Source organism: Ictidomys tridecemlineatus, chromosome 10, assembly GCF_052094955.1.
Source record: "Ictidomys tridecemlineatus isolate mIctTri1 chromosome 10, mIctTri1.hap1, whole genome shotgun sequence".
In the NCBI taxonomy this organism is placed as follows: Eukaryota; Metazoa; Chordata; class Mammalia; order Rodentia; family Sciuridae; genus Ictidomys; species Ictidomys tridecemlineatus.
The window spans coordinates 128985456-129006400 of NC_135486.1; the positions used below are offsets into that span (position 1 = coordinate 128985456).

Below are 20945 nucleotides of genomic sequence, written 5' to 3' on the forward strand. Positions count from 1 at the left end.
GTCCAAGGACACTCGGAAGAGTAAGATGGACTTCCTTCAGAACCTTTCTCTGTAGCAGAACCTAACCCTGAGTCTTCACTGAAGGGATCCTCAACTACCAAGGGTTGTAGGATTAAGGGGATGGGTGTCTTAGTTGTACTTTCAATTGAACTTTCAGCACACAATGCACAAAACCCAAATGTATCCAAATATTTACTGAAATGAGATTGAAGAAGCTACCTGGAATGATCAAAGCAGATTAACCAAAAAAGTAGACACCCCTGAAGATAAAACAAGAATAGTTCCAGTAGTGTACCTCTCTCCCGTTGCTCTGTAGCAATTAATTCAGATCCTTTGTTCATTATTGTTTTTAATTTCCGATTCCCTAAAGAGGAGCACAACCTGGTGAAAGTCGTGGAGCTGGTGGATGCCGTGTACGGACCCTATAGACCCTACCAGCTGAAGTACGGCGAGATGGAGGAGAGCAACCTCCTCATCCAGATCAGCGCTGTGCCCTTGGTAACGTGGCAGTGCCACCACTGGCCATTTGGGAAGCATTCTGTGCACCGATCTTTCGGCCAAGTCTGGCAGAGGGTTGGGGGTGAGGTCAAGTATACAAAGAATGAGCTGAGCGGGGAGATGGCTTTCAATCCTTACGGGCTCTTGCCATCCAAGTGTAAAATGAGGCCGCAAATATGCTACCAGTGTTCCATTTCAAATCCTTCATAGAGATCTAGTAAAATGAGAGGCCTAAGTTCTTTGGAAAGCTTATTCTGATTTAGTAACTTTTTTTTTAATAGTTGTAAATGGACACAATACCTTTATTTTATGTATTTTTATGTGGTGCTGAGGATCGAACCCAGTGCCTCACATGTGCTAGGCAAGTGCTCTACCACTGAGCTGAGACCCCAGCCCCCTAGTAACTTATTTTTAAGGGGGACTTCTGTTTATGGAAGATGATGTGGATGGCACAGGAGCTTAACATCCATGGACAGTGCTTTCAGGGGACTGTGTGGGCAGGAGGGAGGGGATCGAGCGCCTCTCCTTTTAAAGATTATTTTGTTTTCATGTCACTTGAGGTTGTCCAGCATGAAGTGTATTGACATTTAGGAACTGATCTTACAGAAGTTAAAATCTGCTGCCTCTTGCTATTCCCCATTTTACCTAGAAAGTTCCTTCTGCTTCAGTTACTTTCATGCTTTTGAGGGAAACATTTTCCTTCTGCTACCTTTTTATTTAGAGTGACTGGTATGGAGAATTAGAGTCCTAGCTTGAGAGCCAGAGGAGGAAGTACTATCTTAATAATCACAGGAAAAGGGGAGAGATGTAAAATGTAGGGACAGCCTAGACATTTGGTCATGCTTTTCTGCCGTGAGTTATTTCTGTGGGATCACTGGCCACATCAACTGTCCTTCTCCATGGGGCTCGGGCTCTAGAAGAGCTGTCCTGGTTGACAGTATTTCCGATAACCTCAAGTGATTTTTCCAGAGAGGAGAGGGCTGGGTGAGCTGCCTGCTTCGTGTTATCTGTCATGGTATTCTTGAGTCTCATGAGGCTCTTCCTTGTCCACCTCTGACCAGGAGCACGGGGAAGTGATGGACTGTGTGCAAGAGCTGAGCCATTCCGTGAACAAGCTCTTCAGTCTGGCATCTGCAGCTGTTGACAGATGTGCCAGGTTTACCAATGGCTTGGGGACCTGCGGCCTGCTGACAGCCCTGAAATCCCTCTTTGCCAAGTAAGGTTGGGGAAGCTAAAACAGGGTAGGCCATGTTGGAAGGCACTGTCTGTCCCAATTAAAAATGCATGTGTTCTTTATCCCTGTTGTGAACACTGGAGAAACACTTGTACCTGGGCCCAAGAGGATGTTCTTAAGGATGTTCATTGAAGCATCATTAGTAAAGGCGAAACATTTGAAGAAACCTAAATGACCATCCATTAGGCAGTGGCTAGATAAGATGCAGTATATTCGCGAGGTAACCCTGTGTGGCAAAGTATGAATTAAACCTACACATATCAACATGGACAGGTCTCAAAACAGTATTCAGTGAAAAAAAGCAAGTTGCAGAATCATGTAGAAAGTTAATATATTATGCAAAAAGAACACAAATGTAGGGTCCATTTTCTAGAGCAAGATTGCAGTTTTTCTAAGAAGCAGATAGTGAATATTTCAGTCTTTTGGGGTCTTACAGTCTCTGCTGTAATAGAGACCTTTGCAGCATAGTCCTTTTTGGAGGCACTGGGGATTGAACTCAGGACCTTGCATATGCTGGGCAAGTGCTCTACCACTGAGCCACATCCCCAGCCCTGCAGAGTCTTAAATAATGCAGAAAAAATGGATGTGGTTTTGTTCCAATCAAACTTTACTTACAAAAAACCAGGAGTGCTGTCCTAGTTCCTTTTTTTTTTTTTTTTTGGTGATTGTAGATGGACAGAATGCCTTTATTTTATTTGATTATTTTTATGGGGTGCCTCATGCATGCTAGGCTAGCGCTCTACCACTGAGCCCCAGCCCCAGCCCCCTTGGTCCTTTTTTTTTTAATACTTTAAAAATGTATCTCATATTCCTATCAAATAGTAGTGGACAGACTACAGCTCATGAATCAAATCTGCTCTGCCATCTGTTTTTATAAATAAAGTTTTATTGGAACACATCCATGCCATTCACTTGCCTAGGACATTTGGCTCCTTCCCACTGTGAAGGCAGAGCTGAGTAGCTGGGACAGAGACCTTGTGACTCAAAAGTCCAAAAGTATTTCCTGTCTGGGAGCTGGTGATGTAGCCCAGTGGTAGAGGCATGCCTAGCATGTGCAAGGTCCAGGATTCAATCCCCAGCGTAGAGAAAACAACAACAACAAATTTACCATCTGGATCTTAATAGAAAAAGTTTGCTGAACTTTTACCCCATGTTAGGCAAGACACGCCAAACAGTGGTTATCTCTGGGGAAACCGAGACTGTAGTCATAGAAGATTTAGTTTTTTTAGTTATTTTTTATTTTTTAAAATCAATGAGCACAAACATATTCCAATATAATTAAAAATATAAAATAAGCAACATAAGCATCATGCTGAGTGACAGAAGCCAATCACAAAAGTCCATATTATGTCCTTCCATCTATATGAAATTCCCCGGGGTAGTCAAGTCTGTAAATAAGATTTTAAAAAGGTAGATTTGTGGTTTCTTGAGGCCAGGGGAACTGAGAGAAGACAGCAGATGGTTGCTAAATGGTGTGGGTTTCTTTTTGGGCTGAGGAAAATGGTTTAAAGTGTGGCCGCGGTTTTACAACTTTGGGAATACACTAAAAACTTGTTGGATTGTGTTCTTTAAAATGGGTGAGTTCTGTGGTGTGTGAGTTATATCACAGTAAAGCTGTTACTGAAGGGTCTGTGGGTATGGCTCAGTGGTAGACTGTTTGCTTTGCATGTACAAAGCTCAGTGTGCATGCCTAAGCGCGCGCGCGCGTGCGCACACACACACACACACACACACACACGCGCGCGCTATTTCCCAAAGGAGAGGAAAATAAAGGGAAAGTTAAATTACATTTTGTCAGAAAGAAGAAAAAGAAAGCGGTATAAGGCTGGATCCTCTGACCTGTTTAATTGAGGTGCAAGGGTCCTCAGGAAGTTACGGGCTCCAGTCTTAGTTTATACACAAGTACGTTCTTATGCTCTCCGAGGGACCTTCCCTCGCAGCGTGTTCCACAAGGAAGTTGCCCTGAGTCTCAGAACTCCCCGAATTGAACTGAAGCAGTTTTGATGGGGGAGTTTTGAAAGCTCTTGTCATTCCAGAAATACCAAGCTCACCCCCCGGGAGATCTAAGGGCTGTTGAGCCAGAGCGCTTGGTCACTGCCATGAGCTGTCACCACCTTCACAGGGCAGCTCCAAGTGTTGGCATTAAGGCTGGAACTGTGCCCAGATGAGCCCAGATGTGTTCCCAGAAAAAGAGAAGCAGCAGCAACAGCAGCAAATTTAATCAAAGTTTTAACTCTTTCGTGTCACTATCAGGATTTTGTGAATGGAAAGATTTTTTAAAATTTTTTTAGTTGCCAATGGATTTTTCACTTTATTTGTTTATTCATATGTGGTCCTGAGGATCGAACCCAGGGCCTCACACTTGCTAGGCAAGTGCTCTACCACTGAGCCACAACCCCAGTCCTGGAAAGATTTTTTTAAAAAATATTTTTAGTTGTAGATGGACACAAGACCTTTATTGAGTTCCTTTAGCTTTTTATGTGGTGTTGGGGATTGAATCCATTGCCTCATTCATGCTAGGCAAATGCTCTACCACTGAGCCACAACCCTAGCCCTGAAAGATTTTTTTAATTTTGATCTAAGAATTTTATTATGAAATAGCAGAAATGATGCTTTTAGAAATAATTCCCCCTAAAATATGAAAAGACATAAAAATGTGAAAGTCTTCTCCTTTCCTAATCACTTTTTAGACCTCATGAGTAACTAGGTTTTGAACATTTTGCTTTTAGTTTTCTGATTCTTCCCTATAAACTTTAAGGAAAAAAAATTTAACAAACTTTAAATGTTGTCTCCACATGAAAGGTGAGGCCTTGAGATTTCTTAAGGCTGTTGCTCTAACTCCTGCTTCTCTGAGCTTTTGCTTCTTACAATTTTGCTTTTAGTTCTTCTGTTCATTATTTGTTTACTTTGTTTTTAAAAATAATTTCCATATTAAAAATTCAAACTGTATGGTGAAATCAGGTCATCTCCTCTAGGAGGGAAGATTTACTAAAATAGCTAAAGTTTATACAACTAGGAAATCCAGGTTGAAGCTAACTCGAGCAGGGTTCAGATGGGACGTGGTTCACTGGTGAGGCGGGCTTGGGAGGGTGTTAGGGGCGCAGGGGGAGGGAGGAGCAGGCGGGCCTGGCTTGAACTAGAGGGAAACTGTAGAATACAGCAGGCGATGTCCTGGCCACAGAATGAGGGACTTGGCAGCTGTGGTGGGTGGGAGGGCCCTGGAATGGGACCAGCCTGGGCTCAGGTCCTGGCACTTACTAGTTAGGATCTTGAGCATGTCACCAGTCTTTTCTGAGTCTTAATATCTTCCTTCTGAGTAAATTGATGATAATAATACCTTCTTTCCATGGTGGTTTTGATATTAAGCAAAGCTTGTAATTAAAATCCCGAACAGAGCAACTCTGTGTGTAGACATTTGGAAATGTGCATAGTGAGAGAGAGTTGGAGAGTTTGAAGACAAAAATAATGTGGTAAAGGCTACCCTTTCATCTGAGATTTCATGATAAACCCATTTTGAGTTCTAGATGGAAGGACAATGAGATATCCTGTCTGCTCACCTTCCCCCGGGACACTGTTAGGAACTTCTGCAGAGCTTGGGGACTGTGCATGGCATATTCTCCTAATGCATGCTTGTCATAGTTGCAGGGTGTGACACAGTTGTTTACCCTCCCACAGCTGAAGCTGGTGTTCCTGGGCATTGCCCTGCTAACTTGCCCTTGAGGCCCAGGCCCCGCCCCCTGACAACTAATTCCCTCAGGGAGCTGTCCCCTCTCTTGATGGGAAGGGAAGGTGCCATCCCTGGAACACAAGTTTTGTAGCTTTCTGCTTTAAAGCCCGAAGCCTGTGTGGAGGGAGAGCAGTGTGGCTTGCATGTGGGGTCGTGGTCTGAGGTCCTTCCTTCCATTGGCACCTTGAAAGGCCTTTCTCTCCACTGCACACACGTACTCTTCAGGCCCTGGGCTTCATGTTCTACCTCCCTCACTCAGAGCTTTTGATTTAGAGGGCAGAGAGGGAAAGCTGCTTGCGATGTACCCAAAGTCACAAGTTTTTTGGTTTCCAAAGGCCAGAACCCTCACTTTATCCTTGCCACCACCAAACCCGCCCAAGGACATGAACTGATGTGTTAATGTTCCAAGAAATTTAAATCCTTAGAAACACCACCCATTCCGCATCAACAGTCATTTTATTCTTTCCAGAGAATGTATATTATGTCATTTATTTAATTTTATCACCACAACAACTGTGTGAGGTGATACAGAAGACATCATTAAATCCACTTTAAGGATGAGGAAACTGAGGCCCAATGACCCAGAGGCGCTTGTCCAACAGTGCCATGCAAGTCTGTCATTCATTCAGGAACTATTTCCAGTGTCTCCTTTATGCTCTGCCCAGTGCTAGTTCCTCAGGACCCATCATGAGTTACAGAGGCATAGTCCCTGATCTCACAGACCTCACAGGCCCCCATAGCAACACGCACTGAGCAAACACACACTAACTGAGTTGTTTGATTATAGTGTGGAGGGTGCAAGGAAAGAAGCGTGTTCACTCAGTGAGAGCAGGCTGCGGTCCATGAGGGAGGGTCTTCCGGCTTTGAGCTCACGTGTACCATCCTGTGCTGATGAAGCCGGGCCCTTGCCTGCTGTGGAGGTGTGGTCGTCTGCCGTGGCCTTGGGTCTAAATCCAGGGGATTCGCTTGCAAAAGTACCTTGAATGTCTGCAGCTGCCCCGCAGTGTCCTGCGTCACATTTGGTTATTATAGTAGACACATGGCTTTCAAAATAGTTCTTCAAATCTGCTTCCAAAGACATGCATCTGTTAGAATGAGGGGAATTTACCAGCATCGTCTCTTGCCTGATTGTCATTGGAGTTGACTTAGTGGCTGTCGCCTTCCTCTTCATCTTGAGCATCTCTCAAGGCTGCCCTGCCAGGTGGTTAGGATGGTCTTGCCACAATGGGAAGGCATTTTTGTGGTCAGAGGTTTGTTGGTGATCTCCTCCCATGTGGGAGCCACTCGCAGACATTCTCAAGGTAATCAGCAATTTGTCCAAAGCTGTGGAATTGCAGGCGTCTTTGGAGTGGCGGAGTTTATTCACATACCTGTCATTTTTCCGCTTCCCTCGAGGTATGTGTCTGATTTCACCAGTGCTCTCCAGTCGATACGAAAGAAGTGCAAACTGGACGAAATTCCTCCCAACTCCCTTTTTCAAGAAGACTGGACAGCTTTTCAGAACTCCATCAGGTAACGTGGGGGTTGCAGTTTAAGCATGGGCCTAATTGTACAATAAATGTGTTTATCAGGTGGTTTTTTTTTTAATCTCACTGCCTCTTTTATTTATTTATTTTTCTAAGATTACCAGGGATTGAACCCAGGAGTGCTCTACATCCCCAACCCTTTTAATTTTATTTGGAGATAGGGTCTTGCTAAGTTGCCCAGGTGACCTCCTGCCTTGGTCTCCTGAGTAGCTGGGATTACAGATGGGCGCCACCACACTCAGCTTTTCAACTGCCTTTTTAAAAAAGCTAGTATTCTGGATTCCAAAAACAAGTCAATAAACAAAAAACAAACCAAACCAACCAACAGCAGCAACAAAACACCAAAAGGACTCCTCCGCTCATAAATTAAAGTTCTTAGGAAAGCTTTGTCTTCCCTTTTTTGAGGGGCCCTCCACCACTGAGCTACACCCCAGCCCTTTTCATCTGTTATTTTGAGAAGGGGGTTAACTAGTTGCCCAGGCTGACTTGGGAGTGACAGTCCTCCTTCCTCAGCCTTCTGAGTCCCTGGGGTTACAGGAGGAGTGTGCCACTGTGCCCAGCTTCATCTTCTTTAATGACTTAATTTTTTATGTTTGTTGTGAGGTTTTTTCTTCTAGCCTGCAGCTTTTTCAGCCATGAAATGATTTGTTGCTTATATTTTAGAGGATGAACAGCGGTCCTGCCTCTGGATCTGAGAACCACACATTCTGTGGTATGACAACACCGTGTGTCCTGGAAAGGGTCACACAACCACACATTCTGTGGTATGACAATACCGTGTGTCCTAGAAAGGGTCACACACAAGTTTTGTGAGAGGCACTCAGGTGACCCTCTAAAGCCATTGTCAGTGGCCAGATCCTGGGGAAGTCCTGTGACCTGTGGGCCACTGAGTAGGTGCCCTGTTGCTCCAAGCCTGTAGGTAGGTGGGAGTACAATCAGGAGTGGCCTGAGAAGGTCTGGCCCTGGACATGTCCAGCTGGAGGGTACAGACGGTGGCCCATGGCCAGATTTGCCCTATAGACGTGTTTTTTGATCATAGCATTTAAATTGGATTAGTCACCAACACTGACAAATCGAATTTAACATCGCCCAAATTTCTAATGTTGCCTACAAAATTGGATGCTCTGGTGTTATCATGCCTGCATTGTCACAATGTGGCACTGCGGTGGCAGCCGAGGTCCCTGTGAGACTGGCATGTGTTCTCTGTAGTGTCGAGGTTCTCTGCTCCCAAGTGGCCTAACAGCTGTTCTGTTGGCTGAGATAAAAAGAAATCTCATGGATGCAAGTTCTAAAGGGACTAGCCATTCTTCATCTGGCCCACGTCACCCACTTACATTTCTTGCCTGGTCCCTGGCCCAAATACTGGTGACACATGTAGTATGCAATGCAGTGACCCATGCCAGAGCACAGCCAGGCCCACTGAAGGCTGTCCAGAGTGACCCGGGACCACCCAGGACCGTGTTGGATCACCACCTCGTGAACTCTGTTTTGGACTTTTAATTTTTAATGACATGTGATGTTCTAGAGGTTAACTGAGTCCCCTGTCATCTGTAGTGGCGTAGCACACAGGGACATATTCTGCACAGGTTTTTTCTGTGCACCTGAGGCTAGTGGAATATTTTACTTTCTCATAAACCTTTCTTATGATGGAATGCCCAGATACCCTGGTGACGACAGGCGCTTTTAGAGAAAGTTAAAAGTTAACTAAAGATATTTTTAATCCTTGGATTTGTCCTGACCTTATGAGTTTGCTGTTGAAGGGCTCTAGCTGGGGTTTAAGGTCTGGCGTAAAATTACTTGGAAATTAAAATATCATGAAATACAGACGTGATGGTCACTAGGCTTATTTCTGAGAAGCAAATGGATTAATCTTCATCTGCCTTCACGGGCTCAGAGGCAGAGAGAGACTTCTAGTGTCAAAACAGTTCTATGCCTTATAAATAGTAGGCATCTAACACATTGTAAGTAATATATATGGATTTTAAAATTATACAGAAATTTCCAACCCATTTTCTCAAAGATAAAGCCCAATGTTTTTGGAATGTAAAGTCACTTGGATAGAATTGTGGTTCATACTAGTAACATGGAAGGTATTGGAAGGGACCACCATTTACCTTTATATTAATTACTAATTGGTGAAATGGCTCAGGTGGTCCAGCAGAGGGTTCATGACTTCACCAGAACACAGCTCCACCAAAAGGAGTGAATAGTTAGAATTTTTATGAATGAGACAATGTTTGTCCGGTAAATGTTGGCATTCCAGGTACTTGAACTTGAAGTGCTTTTTGTTTTGTTTAGGATAATAGCCACCTGTGGAGAGCTCCTGCGGCAGTGTGGGGACTTCGAGCAGCAGCTGGCCAACAGGTAGCAGTGGGGTGTCCTGTCGTCCAGGCCCTGGGGTTCTTGGTTGGAGGAACTTGATCCAGTACAGTACAGCAAGGGCAGCATATGGTCAAATCTGAAAGCTCATGAATTGTCTGAACCTAGATACAAGGTGTCATTATTGTCATCATTAAACATTTATTGAGTACCTATAAAGGGCAAGGCTGTTCTACTGGCACCAGTCATGTGATTTTGGTTAGCTGTGGAGGTCTCAGCCTAAAGGAGGAAACAGTACATGTTGTTTCCAAATCGTGTATGGGCTGGGCGCTCACTGATGTTTGTCAAGCCAGTTATTGGGCTCCAGTGTTCCAGTGGTGGGGAAGGGCCCGGGCCATCTCACAGAGCAGGGAACCAGACAGCCTTCCCCAGCCTGCAGTAAAAACCTGTGCAGCAGGTGTGTGTGCAAGGAGAATTTGGTCCCCTATCCCCCTCTTCTGTGATGCTGCTAGGGCTTTTACATCACTCTGAGATGGCCCCGTTGGCCCATTTTTTTCCGTCCAAAGGGTGCCAACTTCCCATATTTCCATCTTTCTTTCAGTGGTTAGAGTGCTTGCCTAGCACACACGCACACACTCTGGCTACAACCCCAGATGACCCCCTGCCCCCTTTTTAAAAACATTTTAAGTCAGTGTCTCACTAAGTTTCCCAGGTTGGCTTGAACTTGTGATCCTCCTGTCTCAGCTGGGCCTACACCTGTGTCCCCTTCCCCCTTTATAACACTTCCTGAGCTTCACTAGGAATCCCTGGTGAAGATGAATCCCCCCAGTGGCTGAGGAGGTGTGCACTTACTACTCTAACCTCATGTTTATAGGCAAAGGGACACTGAGGCATAGACTTTGCTATAGGTAATAACTTTCTAAGTTAAAAAAAAATTGTAGAAATAGCTTTGTACGAGAGGCACTGACTTGAGCCTTGATGTCGCCTGAGTCACCAGAGCTTGTGAGCGTCCCGCGTGTCACCTTGTGCTGGCATTTCTCTGAGTATATCTATCAGACATCTTTTCTCATCAGGACATGCAGGCTTTCCTCGATCTTTACCATCCAAAGGCTAAGGCGGTCCCGTTAGGAAGGTGAGAGGGAGGAGAGGGTGAGGGTGAACCTCTCCAGCTGCGTTTTGCGTCCCTGAGAGGCGAGAGCCTGGCTCCACCTTGGCTAAAGACGAGAGCAGCCTCTGAAGGGGGTGATGTCATCCTAGCTGCTCTGAGCCTGGGAAGGGACAGTCGCCATCCGTGTTCCTGTCTGGGAGGCTGCACAGCCTGTGTGGCATGTGTGGTGGCCGCCTGTAAAGCTTATCTTATCTCCCCATCAGTCTCCCCTTGGGAACCCACACTCTCACCAGGACCACTCCCCGGGGCGCAGAGCAATCGCCCAGAACACTCCTGTCTGCGGCAGTGATAGCCGACATTGCCACCAGGCTCTCACCTCTTTGCAGAAGGAGTCATTTTGTGATTTATGGCCTGAGTAAAGCAGGGCTGGGTTGGGTGTCACTGGAGAGATTCTCTAGTCCTGGGCAGCTTGGGTGAGACACAGGGAGATTACTGCAGTTTCTGTGTGTGTTCCAGTGTCCGCCACTCACTCTGGAACACTGTTACAGAGGCCCCTGACTATGGTTTTGCTCATAATTTTTCAACTTTAGGATGGTCTGAAAGGAATGCACATCCAGTAGAAACCACACTCTGAATTTTGAGTTTTGGTATTCTCTGGGCTGGTGATGTTCAGGCTACCATCTTCTCTCACCATGTTGGTAGCAATAGTGAGGCTCAGCTACCCTTAGCCATGTGGTCCAGAAGGGAAGCTACTGGTGCTCTATGGTGTGCTGCATTGTGAGCGAAGATGACCAGTAGGTTGGGTGGATCAGATGCACTTTGTACCTGGGACACTTTCAACTTATAAAGGGTTGCTGGACGTAACCCCATCATAAATCTAAGGGCATCTGTATTTCATCAGGAAAGTGTCATAGTAGGACAACTTGAATGGACAACCAGGTTTTGGGAATCCAGTATAAGTGTCCAAGTTCTTAGGGCAGAAGAGTGGGCAACAACTTATCATGAAAAGGAAGTGAGCTAAGGAAATAGATAGAACTGTGGCTTTCCCTCCTCGGTGCACGCTCATGCATTTCCCCGGCAAGCAGCCAGCACGTGGGACGGTGCATCCTGTGGGTAAAGAGGCATGTGGCAAGTTGTCACTATTCTCCAGGGACCAGATCACCCGCTGCCCTGCCCAGTGGTCTCTGTGACTTTAGTGGTGGTGGCTCATCCCGACAGCTGGTTATTCAACACTGTGATGCGCATATAGCAAGAATGTTCTACATAGAACGTACACTGCGTCCCAGATGGCAGCATATGAGAGCTGCCCTTGGGTAGGCTGTGTGTCCATTAGGAAGACAGTGTCCATTGGGGTGTTCAATAGGAAACCGAATCACCTGGCCCTACTGTGCTCCTGAGGTCCAGTTCCCTCCTGAGTAATGAAGGCTGTCTTCATTCCCTTATGAACTGGACCTCATTCTGCTGCCTCGTTTGATGTCTTACAATTTAGAAAGGAATAATCTGCCTGCTCAGAGAAAAAGAGCTCCTTAAAAATAGCCCGGGGCGTAACAGCCATCGCTTTCATTACAGGATTCTGTCCACAGCGGGGAAGTATCTGTCCGACTCCTACAGCCCTCGGAGCCTGGCTGGCTTTCAGGAAAGCATCTTGACAGACAAGAGGAGCTCTGCCAAGAACCCGTGGCAGGAGTACAATTACCTCCAGAAAGACGACCCTGCCGAGTACGCCAGTTTAATGGAGACCCTCTATACCCTCAAGGTGGGAGAGCAGACGATGGCATTCTTGCAAACGAAAGGTCCTCCTTTGTCACCCACCCTCTCTAGGTTCCAGGCCCTCTGTGTGTCCTGCCACCACTTCTCTTTCTCATTCATGTTGGGCTTTTAAGGAGCTAATCACCCAAATGGGTTGAAACCATTAAGATGCTGCTTGGAGGGCGATGGATCTTTCTTTTTTTAATCAATGAATTAATTAATTTTATATTAATCAGGTATATATGACAGCAGGATGCATTTTGATTCATTGTACACAATTACAGCACAGCTTTTCATTTCTCTGGTTGTAGCTTTGCACCATTTTGCCATACTGATATCCAGTATGATTTTGGAGCTGATATCCAGGATATATTAAGAACGAACAAAACTTAACACCAGAAAAACAAACAACCAATCAAATGGGCTAAGGAGCAGAGCAGGCTCTTCTGAGAAGAAGACATACATTCGATCAACAAATTAAAAAAAAGTTTGACATTTCTAGTAATTAGAGAAATGCAAATCAAAACTAAGATTTCATTTCACGCCAGTCAGAATGGCAGCTATTAAGAATACAGACAACAATAAGTGTTGGTGTTGATGTGGGGAAAAGGCACACTCGTACTTTGCTGGTGGGACTGCAAATTGGTGCAACCACTCTGGAAAGCACTATGGAGATTCCTCAGAAAACTTGGGATGGAACCACCATTTGACATAGTCATCCCACTCCTTGGTCTATACCCAAAGGACTTAAAGTCAGCATATCACAGGGACACAGCCATATCAGTGTTTATGGCAGCTCAATTCACAAAAGCAACTTAGAGGCCCTTCGATAGATGGATCTTTCTTACTGGTAGAAGCCAGGTTGAGACGTGGCTCTGCACCATGGCCGGGGGCTTGCTGTGTTTCGTTCCAGAGCAGACCTGTCCACAGGACGGGTGGAGCTGGGAGCCCCTGGCCGTGTTTGGTGCAGTCCCCTTTTATTGAATGGCAGGAGGGACCATATGTACAGGCAGGAGGACCCCAAATCAGCATTTGGAGAAGTCACTGCTTCCCCAGAGATGGGCCAGAGAGACCCCAGGAAGCTCTGTGCTGTGAGTTCCACCACAAGGAGTCTGGAGGACCTGGGGATAAAGGTCCCCTCCTCCCTTCTTTGAGATCTTTATTTGTCTGCTGTAAAGCTCCCTTTAACTTTGCACTTTGGGCCTCTTGGGTTCAGAGATGGGAGAACTTCCCAGCAAATCGGATAAGTCACAGGGTTTCCTGGAAATGGCTCCCAGGGTTGTAAGAGGGCAGTGGTCATCAGGTCCAGAATCCTCCCCACCTCGTGGTCTGGTTGGAGAAGGTGTGTCTCTCTCTGTCCCACCAGATGCAGTCTCCAGTGCTCCTGACCAGCCCAGAGCTCTGGGGTGAACTGCACAGTGAGGTTAGACACAGCTGAGGCTCCGGTTCTCCCTCCCAGGGTCTCCCTGTCTCTGCACTGTGGCCCACCAACTGGCTGCACTTGAGCTTGACAAACATGCTTCTTAAGGCAATTCTGTAAGCTCATTCATCCATGCTTCTGAGGTTAGGTTAAAGCAGCTCTGTTTATCTTTATTGCTAATCTGATTCATGTCTGTTGTAATCAGTTCATTTGTAATAGCAAAACTAAGGTTACATTTTCCATCTCTGTATTTTCTCAGGCTGTTTGGCATTCCTTGGGACTCACACAGGTGGTGCGTAACCTGGCTTTCAGCCAAGTAACTTGACCTGACCTCCCTGGGAATCAGGCTCTGTCCATCACTCTTGCTTATGTGTGAAGCCTCTGGTCATTTTTTTCTCCTCCTCCTCTATCCCTGAGGGAGGGTCACAGGTTGTGTCTTCCTAAACTGCCAATCCATGAGACCAAAATATTAGCCCAAATGCATCTGAAACACCTTGGGAAAGTGAGTCAGAGATTTAGGTTCTAGGGCTCCAACCCTGGAGGACTCGGATTCAGTGGTCTGGGATGTTTCCCCAGGACCTGGGGCGCAGCCAGGCTCAGGCACTGGTGTACACAGAACCCCTTTCACTCTTTTCCTCTCAGTAACTCTCAACATGAGTAGCTGATACCTTGGTTGGTTTCAGGGCCTCACAAAGTGCCTTTTGATTTTCTTGTCTAAGGAAAAAGGCTCCAGTAATCACAACCTGCTGGCCGCACCGCGGGCAGCCCTGACTCGGCTCACCCAGCAGGCCCACCAGCTGGCCTTCGACTCCGTCTTCCTGCGCATTAAACAGCAGCTGCTACTCGTTTCCAAGATGGAGGTGAGTTTTCCTGTGACCTTGGTGATTCCCCCCAGGTCCTGCCTCCTCCTCGAGCACATTTAAGTCTAGCCTTAACCCTCCCGACCGCACCTGCTTCAGGAGGATCCTACATTGATTGTCCTAGGCTGCAGAGGGCCACGTTGTCATGGCTTACCCATGAACTTCCTTTATTTATTTATTTATTGTGGTAGTGGGGATTAAACCCAGGGGTGCTCTACTACTGAGCCACATCTCCAGCCATTTAAAAAAAAAATTTTTTTTTAAAAAATTTCGTGAGAGGGTCTTACTAAGCTGGCCTTGACCTTGCAATCCTCATGCATCAGGCTCCCAAGTCCCTGGGATTACAGGAGAGCACCGCTGTCCCTGGCCTTAGCATGAATTTCTTATCTTAATTGTAGTTACTTAGATGCTTTTTTTGCAGGATGTGTTCTAGGATTGCTAGTGTGGCTTGATTCAGAAAGCACAGCCTGCCTTCCCAGGGAGGAAGGGAGAGGGTGTGCCACTGCCCGGCTCAGGCCAGCTCAGGAGGCCATGCTGCCTTTTGAGTTTGAATTGTTTTCATGCCACAGGAGAGTCTCTGGAGAATTGGTCCTGGAGCTTGGCTCAGGAAAGCGCCTTATCAGATCCGATCTTGTGTTTTTGAGGAGGCCCTGGAGGGTTCTGCTGCATTCTCTCCTGGTACCCTGAGTCTGGTTGTTTCTGAGTTGTCTCGAATGCTCGTCCTGCACCCTCTGCTCTTGCCTGGTTGTCCTGACCCCTTTGGAGGCATCGCCTAGGGGTCCTGGGCTCCCCTTGCTCTGTCTCCTCCTCCCATCCAGCGTAGATCTTACCACTTTCCTTTTGGATTATGGGGTGGGACTGCCCCTTGCTTAATCAACTCCTAAGTACATTTGGATTCCACTCTTTTGAAAAACAGTCTTTTGGGAAAGACTGAGTTATGGGCCTTTAATGTCCCCCAAGGAAGCAGCAAGAACTTTCATGGCATGATTATGCGTTCTCTGCTGTCTGCTGCCCTCCAGAAAGCACCTGAGGCCAGGAGCCTGGGCTGCTGTAAGACGTCAGTCCCGTCTCACCCCCTCTCTGGGTACCAGAATTTCCATAAATAAAATGGCTCAGCTTAACTCCATGTTTGTAAGGTTCTTCCTGTGCCCGAGGTTCTGTGGTTTTCACTCTTCCTTAGGGCCAAGGAGTCTACTCCAGTCACATTTCTCATTCTGGCATTGAAGACAGGTGAAACTAGATGAGACTGGAGCAGAAACGGCTGCCTGGCAGCTTTGCTGCGGCGAGTGTTCAGGGCCTGGTCCCTGCCGTGCGTGGTCGCGTTGCTTCGCAAGACTGAGGTTATTCGTTCTTCTGAGGTCTCCACCTCCTCGTCTATACCATGAGGGTTCAGTCGTTCTCACGTACAGATTGGTGAGGACTCATATGATAGAACTTAGCACAGCCCCAGCCCCAGAGTAGACCTTATTAATGAGCAGAAGTTTTCTTCCTTGCTGATTCTTTTTAAACATTTTTTTTTAGTTGTAGATGGACACAATCATTTTATTATATTTATTTCTTTTTGTGTGGTGCTGAGGATCAAACCCAGTGCCTCATACATGCTAGGCAAGTGCTCTACCACTGAGCCACAACCCCAGCCCCTTGCTATGATTCTTAGTCTTAAAAGAAATGACTTGATTTTTAAAAATAAAAATTATGCATATATTAATTTTCAGAAACTCAAAGAATATAGGAAAGTGCAAAGAAATCCCTTCAAAATTGCACCATCTAGAAATGATCTGGCAATCTGGACTTCTCTTCACACCTTCTAATGCTGCCAGGTAGAGTCACAGATAGATCCATAAGAAGAAATGGAGCTCCTCTGTACATGCTGAATTTTTTTAAAAGCAAAACACATACAATATAAGTTTTATTTGATTTGAACTTAATGGGAAAAAAAGAGAACAAATGAAATTGTTGAACTTGAGATCATTGTTTTTTTCATCACAAAAGATATTAGCTCTCTGAAGATATCTGCATGGTTAAGAAAAAAGTTGATGAGAACTCTGAAGATTGGAGTCATTAATTTTTGTTAATTGTGTTTCCATTTTAGACAGATACTGACACTGATCACCTGCTCTGAGGGTATTAGCTTTCCTTGTATCACTCATCTCCCCTGCTCTGCCTCAAGATTTGGTTGCTATTATTATTTTTATTTTCTCAAAGCTTAAGATATTGACCTTCTGTTCTGAAATTAATTCCCTCAGTTATTTGGTCCGACTTCTACATTTCAACAGGTTTCTGCTTCCCACCTGTCCTCTCCCCTCCATTTCTGCATTCCAGAGTTCTTTATTATATGATTCAGCCTCGGTGGCTGGGATCTTACCTCCAGGCCTCACGGCCACTGGGAATGGGCCCAGCAGCTCTGCAGATTAGGAGGAGTTCTCTGCGAGCCAGCGCAGAGCACACAAAACAAAGGCAAACACTTGGGCCTGAAGGATCTGAAAATTAAACCCTGGTCATTAGATGTTTGCTTTTAACATTTGCTGTAAATTGTGTTGCCCTTTTATGTTTTAAGACTATAAACCAACACCGTATCCAGTTTCAGAACAGATCATTGACATTCATCTGTATTACCTGGTGACAGATGGGTAGAAAAGCCCATTTGAAGGGCATTTTAAATAAACTTGAACAATTAAGAAATAACCTACCTCATTTCCCTGTCGCCCTCCTCAGGTCGCCTTTCCTGCCTGGCCTAGGCCTCTCCCAGGCTCCGCACTCTGTCTCTCCCCTTTCCACACTTCTTCCTCGCTCCCTTCTTCCTCCTGCACGGATCCCATTCTGATGCTGCTGCTCCTGCCATCTCAGCACCCTCTCCGGCCTCCAGCCCACAGCACCCATCCCTTGGCTGGATGGTGGCCACGCTGGTCTTTGCCCCCACAGTGGTCCTGCCCTGCCCTGTGGCACCGTTGTTGGTCTTAACAGGAGCCTCTGTTTCCCGCCTGGTGACTTCTCGGCCTCCTCTCTGCGCCCTCTTTGCCAGTGAACCACCAACTGTCACTGGTCTTTCCCAGCAGTTTCCATGGCTCCTGCCATCTCTGAGCCGCTTTTGAGCTTCTCATCTCCCATGCACCCCCATCCTCCTCAGCTGCTGCCTCGGTCTTCACAGGGCATTGCTGTGGTTTCGCCCCGCCCCATTCAAAGCATCCCCCTGCCTCCACTCTCCAGGGCCAGTCTGGCAGTCTGTTTTTAGAGACTTTTTATTTTTAAGTCTTTTTGTAAAAAACTATCATCTAAAATTCAAGGACTCTAAGAATAATCACAATACTACAATCACCCCTGAAAAAGAAGAACGTGGCTCCTCCATATCATCCACCAGTGTGCACTTTCCAACTGTCTTATAAATGTCATGGTCATTTTAACTGAATCAGGATCCAGGATCCTGCACAGGGGGATTGACTGGCATGTCTTTTGGGGTCTCTTTTGAACTATAGATTTCCTTTCTGTCTCTCTCCTGCCTCTGACTCTTCTCTCTCCTCCTCTTCCTCCCCTTTCCTCCTCCTCCTCCTTTTCTGCCTCCTCTTCCTCCTCCTCCTCTTCTTCTCTCTCTGTCTCTCTTTCTGTTTCTTTCTCTCTCCCCCTCCCCCATTTCCTCTTGCAGTCAGTGTGTTGGAGGTAAGATCTTTCCCTAGCCTGATTTTCTCCTTCCAGCCTTACTCCTGCCTCAGGGCACTGCATACATCCTATGGCCAGCCCTTCTCTGATCACCCTGAGTTCTTGCTTGCCTGAGCTCTTTCCGTATAAAATCTCCCATGTGACCCTGAAAGCTCTCATGGACACGTGCATGTGTGTGCACAGGGTGGGGGGCAGGCAGCATGGGCGTATCAGGGGGATCTTGCTTCTCCAAGGAGCTTCCGAGGACAAGGGCAAGTCTTAGATTTCTTTGTATCAGCTTCACAGAGCTTAGCATGAGACCTCGCACTTCACAGGTACTTGGTGAGTGTGGATGGTTAGAGTTGCTTCTCAGTGGGTTGAGTTACTTGGAAAAAAGGTGGGATCTTTTGAAATGAAAGAATTTTCAAACAAGAACAAGGAAACCTCAAGAGGTGGAGAAGGACAGAACTCACCCACAGCAAAGACCAGGAGACCCGGGAGCAGTGGAGTCGATGCTGGCGGCCACGGAGGCCTGCGGGCTGAGCCTGGGCTGGGAGCCCAGTAGGGGGGTGGACGTGGTCATTCCATTCCCGGAATGCTACTTAAAGGATCAAGCAACCGGATCAGGCATCAGGTGGCTGCTGAGAGCAGCTACATGGTGACCTCAGGAGTCACTCCCACGGGCCACCAGGAAAGGACCTGTTTTCCAGGCTGCCGTTAGGGCGGCTCAAGTGGGGTCCGGGAGGCCAGCATTGTGTAGGAGGGGTGCCCAGCTGGGGTCTGTGAGCGTGTGTGGGGGGCAGTTCACTTGCAGGGTGCTGAGAAGCTCCAGCAGCAACGTCCGACATGTTTCTGCTGTAACTGGCCAGAGCCATGTGGAGGGGCTGAGGTCCTCGTCCGTCAGAGGTCACAGAGTCACGGAGAGGACGGAGGGTGGCTGCTGAGGCTTGGAGGCTCCATCCTCTCCCTTCCCTCTGAGCCCGAGTCAGTGGAGAAATAGATCCAGAAGGCAGATAGGAGTACAAACTGCAGCTTTAATTGAGGCAGAGTTGCTTTGGGGACTGCCGTTGGGCTAAGCCTGCAGCCCAGGGGCTTCTGAGCCTCCTTCCCAAGATGCAGGATTTGACATGGTCCCTGACTCTCGTTTCATGTGCCCAGTGAGATAAAAGGGAGCCGAGCCACCCAGTAGCTGGACTGAGAAGGGGTGTTCCCAGCGAGAGAGAAATGATTCCTTTCTCTGGGCTTCAAGGAGATTTGAAGAAGAGAAACCCCTGGCCGCTGGGTTGTTCAGAGGTCAGTGCTGATCGCAGTTGACCCCTTTCAGGCAGGCCGCTTCTTCGAGTGCCTTGGCGTGGCGTTTCCAGCACTGCCAGACGTGCCCTCAACGGCTTTCTCTCTCCTCCCCTAGAGCTGGACCACAGCTGGCATCGGCGAGACCCTGACCGATGACCTGCCCGCCTTCAGCCTCACCCCTCTGGAGTACATCAGCAACGTAAGGGCTTCCGGGTGCTTCTCCAGGGTGGTCTCACCTGGTCTTTTGTTTCTGGCCTTCTAGGTAAGGTGTTCACTGCCCCTTGGTGTTGTCTGCACCCGTGGTTTTGGACAGCAGCGCCACAAAACCACTTCAGGCCCTAAGACATTTTTACCCTGTTCCCTCTCTCCCTATATGAGATTGACCATTTCCTGAGGGCTTTAGATTTGAGAGTCCAGTAAAAACTTAGGACCTGGGAAATCAAGGAGCCAGTGGTCACATTCTTCTGTCTTGTCTTAGAGAAGAGCAGTGCGTATTGTTTCTGAATTCAAGTTCAGCACACAGTTAGCGAGCTCCTACCCTGTGCCAGGCTTGGTGCTGGGTGCGTTGGTGGTGAACCTCACTGCACCAAGCACATCTCTTAAGAAGAATGGTAGACCTAGAAGCTTAAAGTGAAAAGAGAACAGGAAATACCTTCAGCGGGGAGGGGCCTTAGAATCATTTCTGCCTTCCTCACTCACCCCCAGGAATTGACAGTCACCCTGGTCATCTGCATATGGCCTTTCCTTCCATTCCTTCCTGCAGCCCCGCTCCCTTGCTCCTAATTGTCAGTGTGCGCAGATAACTGACTGCACAGGAGTAACACACCCTGGCCGTGCATACCTCACATAGCAAGAAACTTCTGGAGTGTTGTAGGTTATCTACCCGAACCTCTTAGAATCCAGCTCCTGTGTAGGTTGTGACTTAATTGTAACAGATAAGGAATTCGAGAAGCAATTATTCTAAGTTGGAAGTAGTGAACGGCAGCTCTGCTCTGCAGCGGGGGAAGGCTGGTGTTCAGCGGGGGCTTGTTTGCAGCAGCGCGAGTTTGCGGTGGCCGTCCTCCTCCTGTGTGCCAGGGCACTGCCTGCCATCCTGGATGGACGAGACTAGCTGTGGGTGGTCTTTCCAGGCATTGGAGTGCTTATATCTTCAGGATTAGGAGGATAGGCATCATGATCTAGACTGATTCAGAAAGTGGTGTTTCTGGAAAGGACGTGAGAGCCAACTGCCTTGATGCTAAGGTTGAAGAAACAAAGTGTAGGGAGTGAGGAAGCTGGATGAGACCCAGGTCCAGGCCCTTGCCACCCGTGGTGCCCTGCCATGTGGTGGAAGTTGTCACCCCTGGAAGCAGGAAAGGAACCTTTATTAAATGTGCACCAAATGCCAGGACAGTGCTGTGAGACGGTCCATGGTCTCAGTTTTGTCCAGTAGCCTCTTTCCTAGGAGTGGCTAAGGCTCTAGTGAACAAGAGGGCAGCCGGGAGGGAGCAGCCACTCACCCAGTGGGGACACCAGGTGCTTTATGTGCATATCACATAGTATCCATTTCACCTTCTCAGTGGCACTTTGAAGTAGGTC

At 47.2% G+C, this 20945-nt stretch overlaps 1 protein-coding gene across 3 annotated transcripts in view; it reads left to right on the top strand.

Annotated features, from left to right (window-relative positions):
- The window catches only part of Cog7 (component of oligomeric golgi complex 7), a 63339-nt gene that overhangs the window by 30794 nt on the left and 11600 nt on the right, over positions 1-20945 (top strand). For 2 of the 3 annotated variants that reach the window (XR_005730309.2, XM_005323747.5), the window contains exons 8-14: positions 371-498; positions 1560-1714; positions 6855-6971; positions 9284-9349; positions 11982-12168; positions 14301-14441; positions 19483-19566. Coding sequence is in view for 2 of the 3 variants with exons in the window: in XM_005323747.5 (XP_005323804.1) it covers positions 371-498; positions 1560-1714; positions 6855-6971; positions 9284-9349; positions 11982-12168; positions 14301-14441; positions 19483-19566 (878 nt within the window). In the remaining variant the exon portion in view is untranslated. Of the gene's footprint in view, positions 1-370; positions 499-1559; positions 1715-6854; positions 6972-9283; positions 9350-11981; positions 12169-14300; positions 14442-19482; positions 19630-20945 lie in introns of all 3 variants that reach the window. The other variant, XM_078024212.1, reaches the window with a different exon arrangement.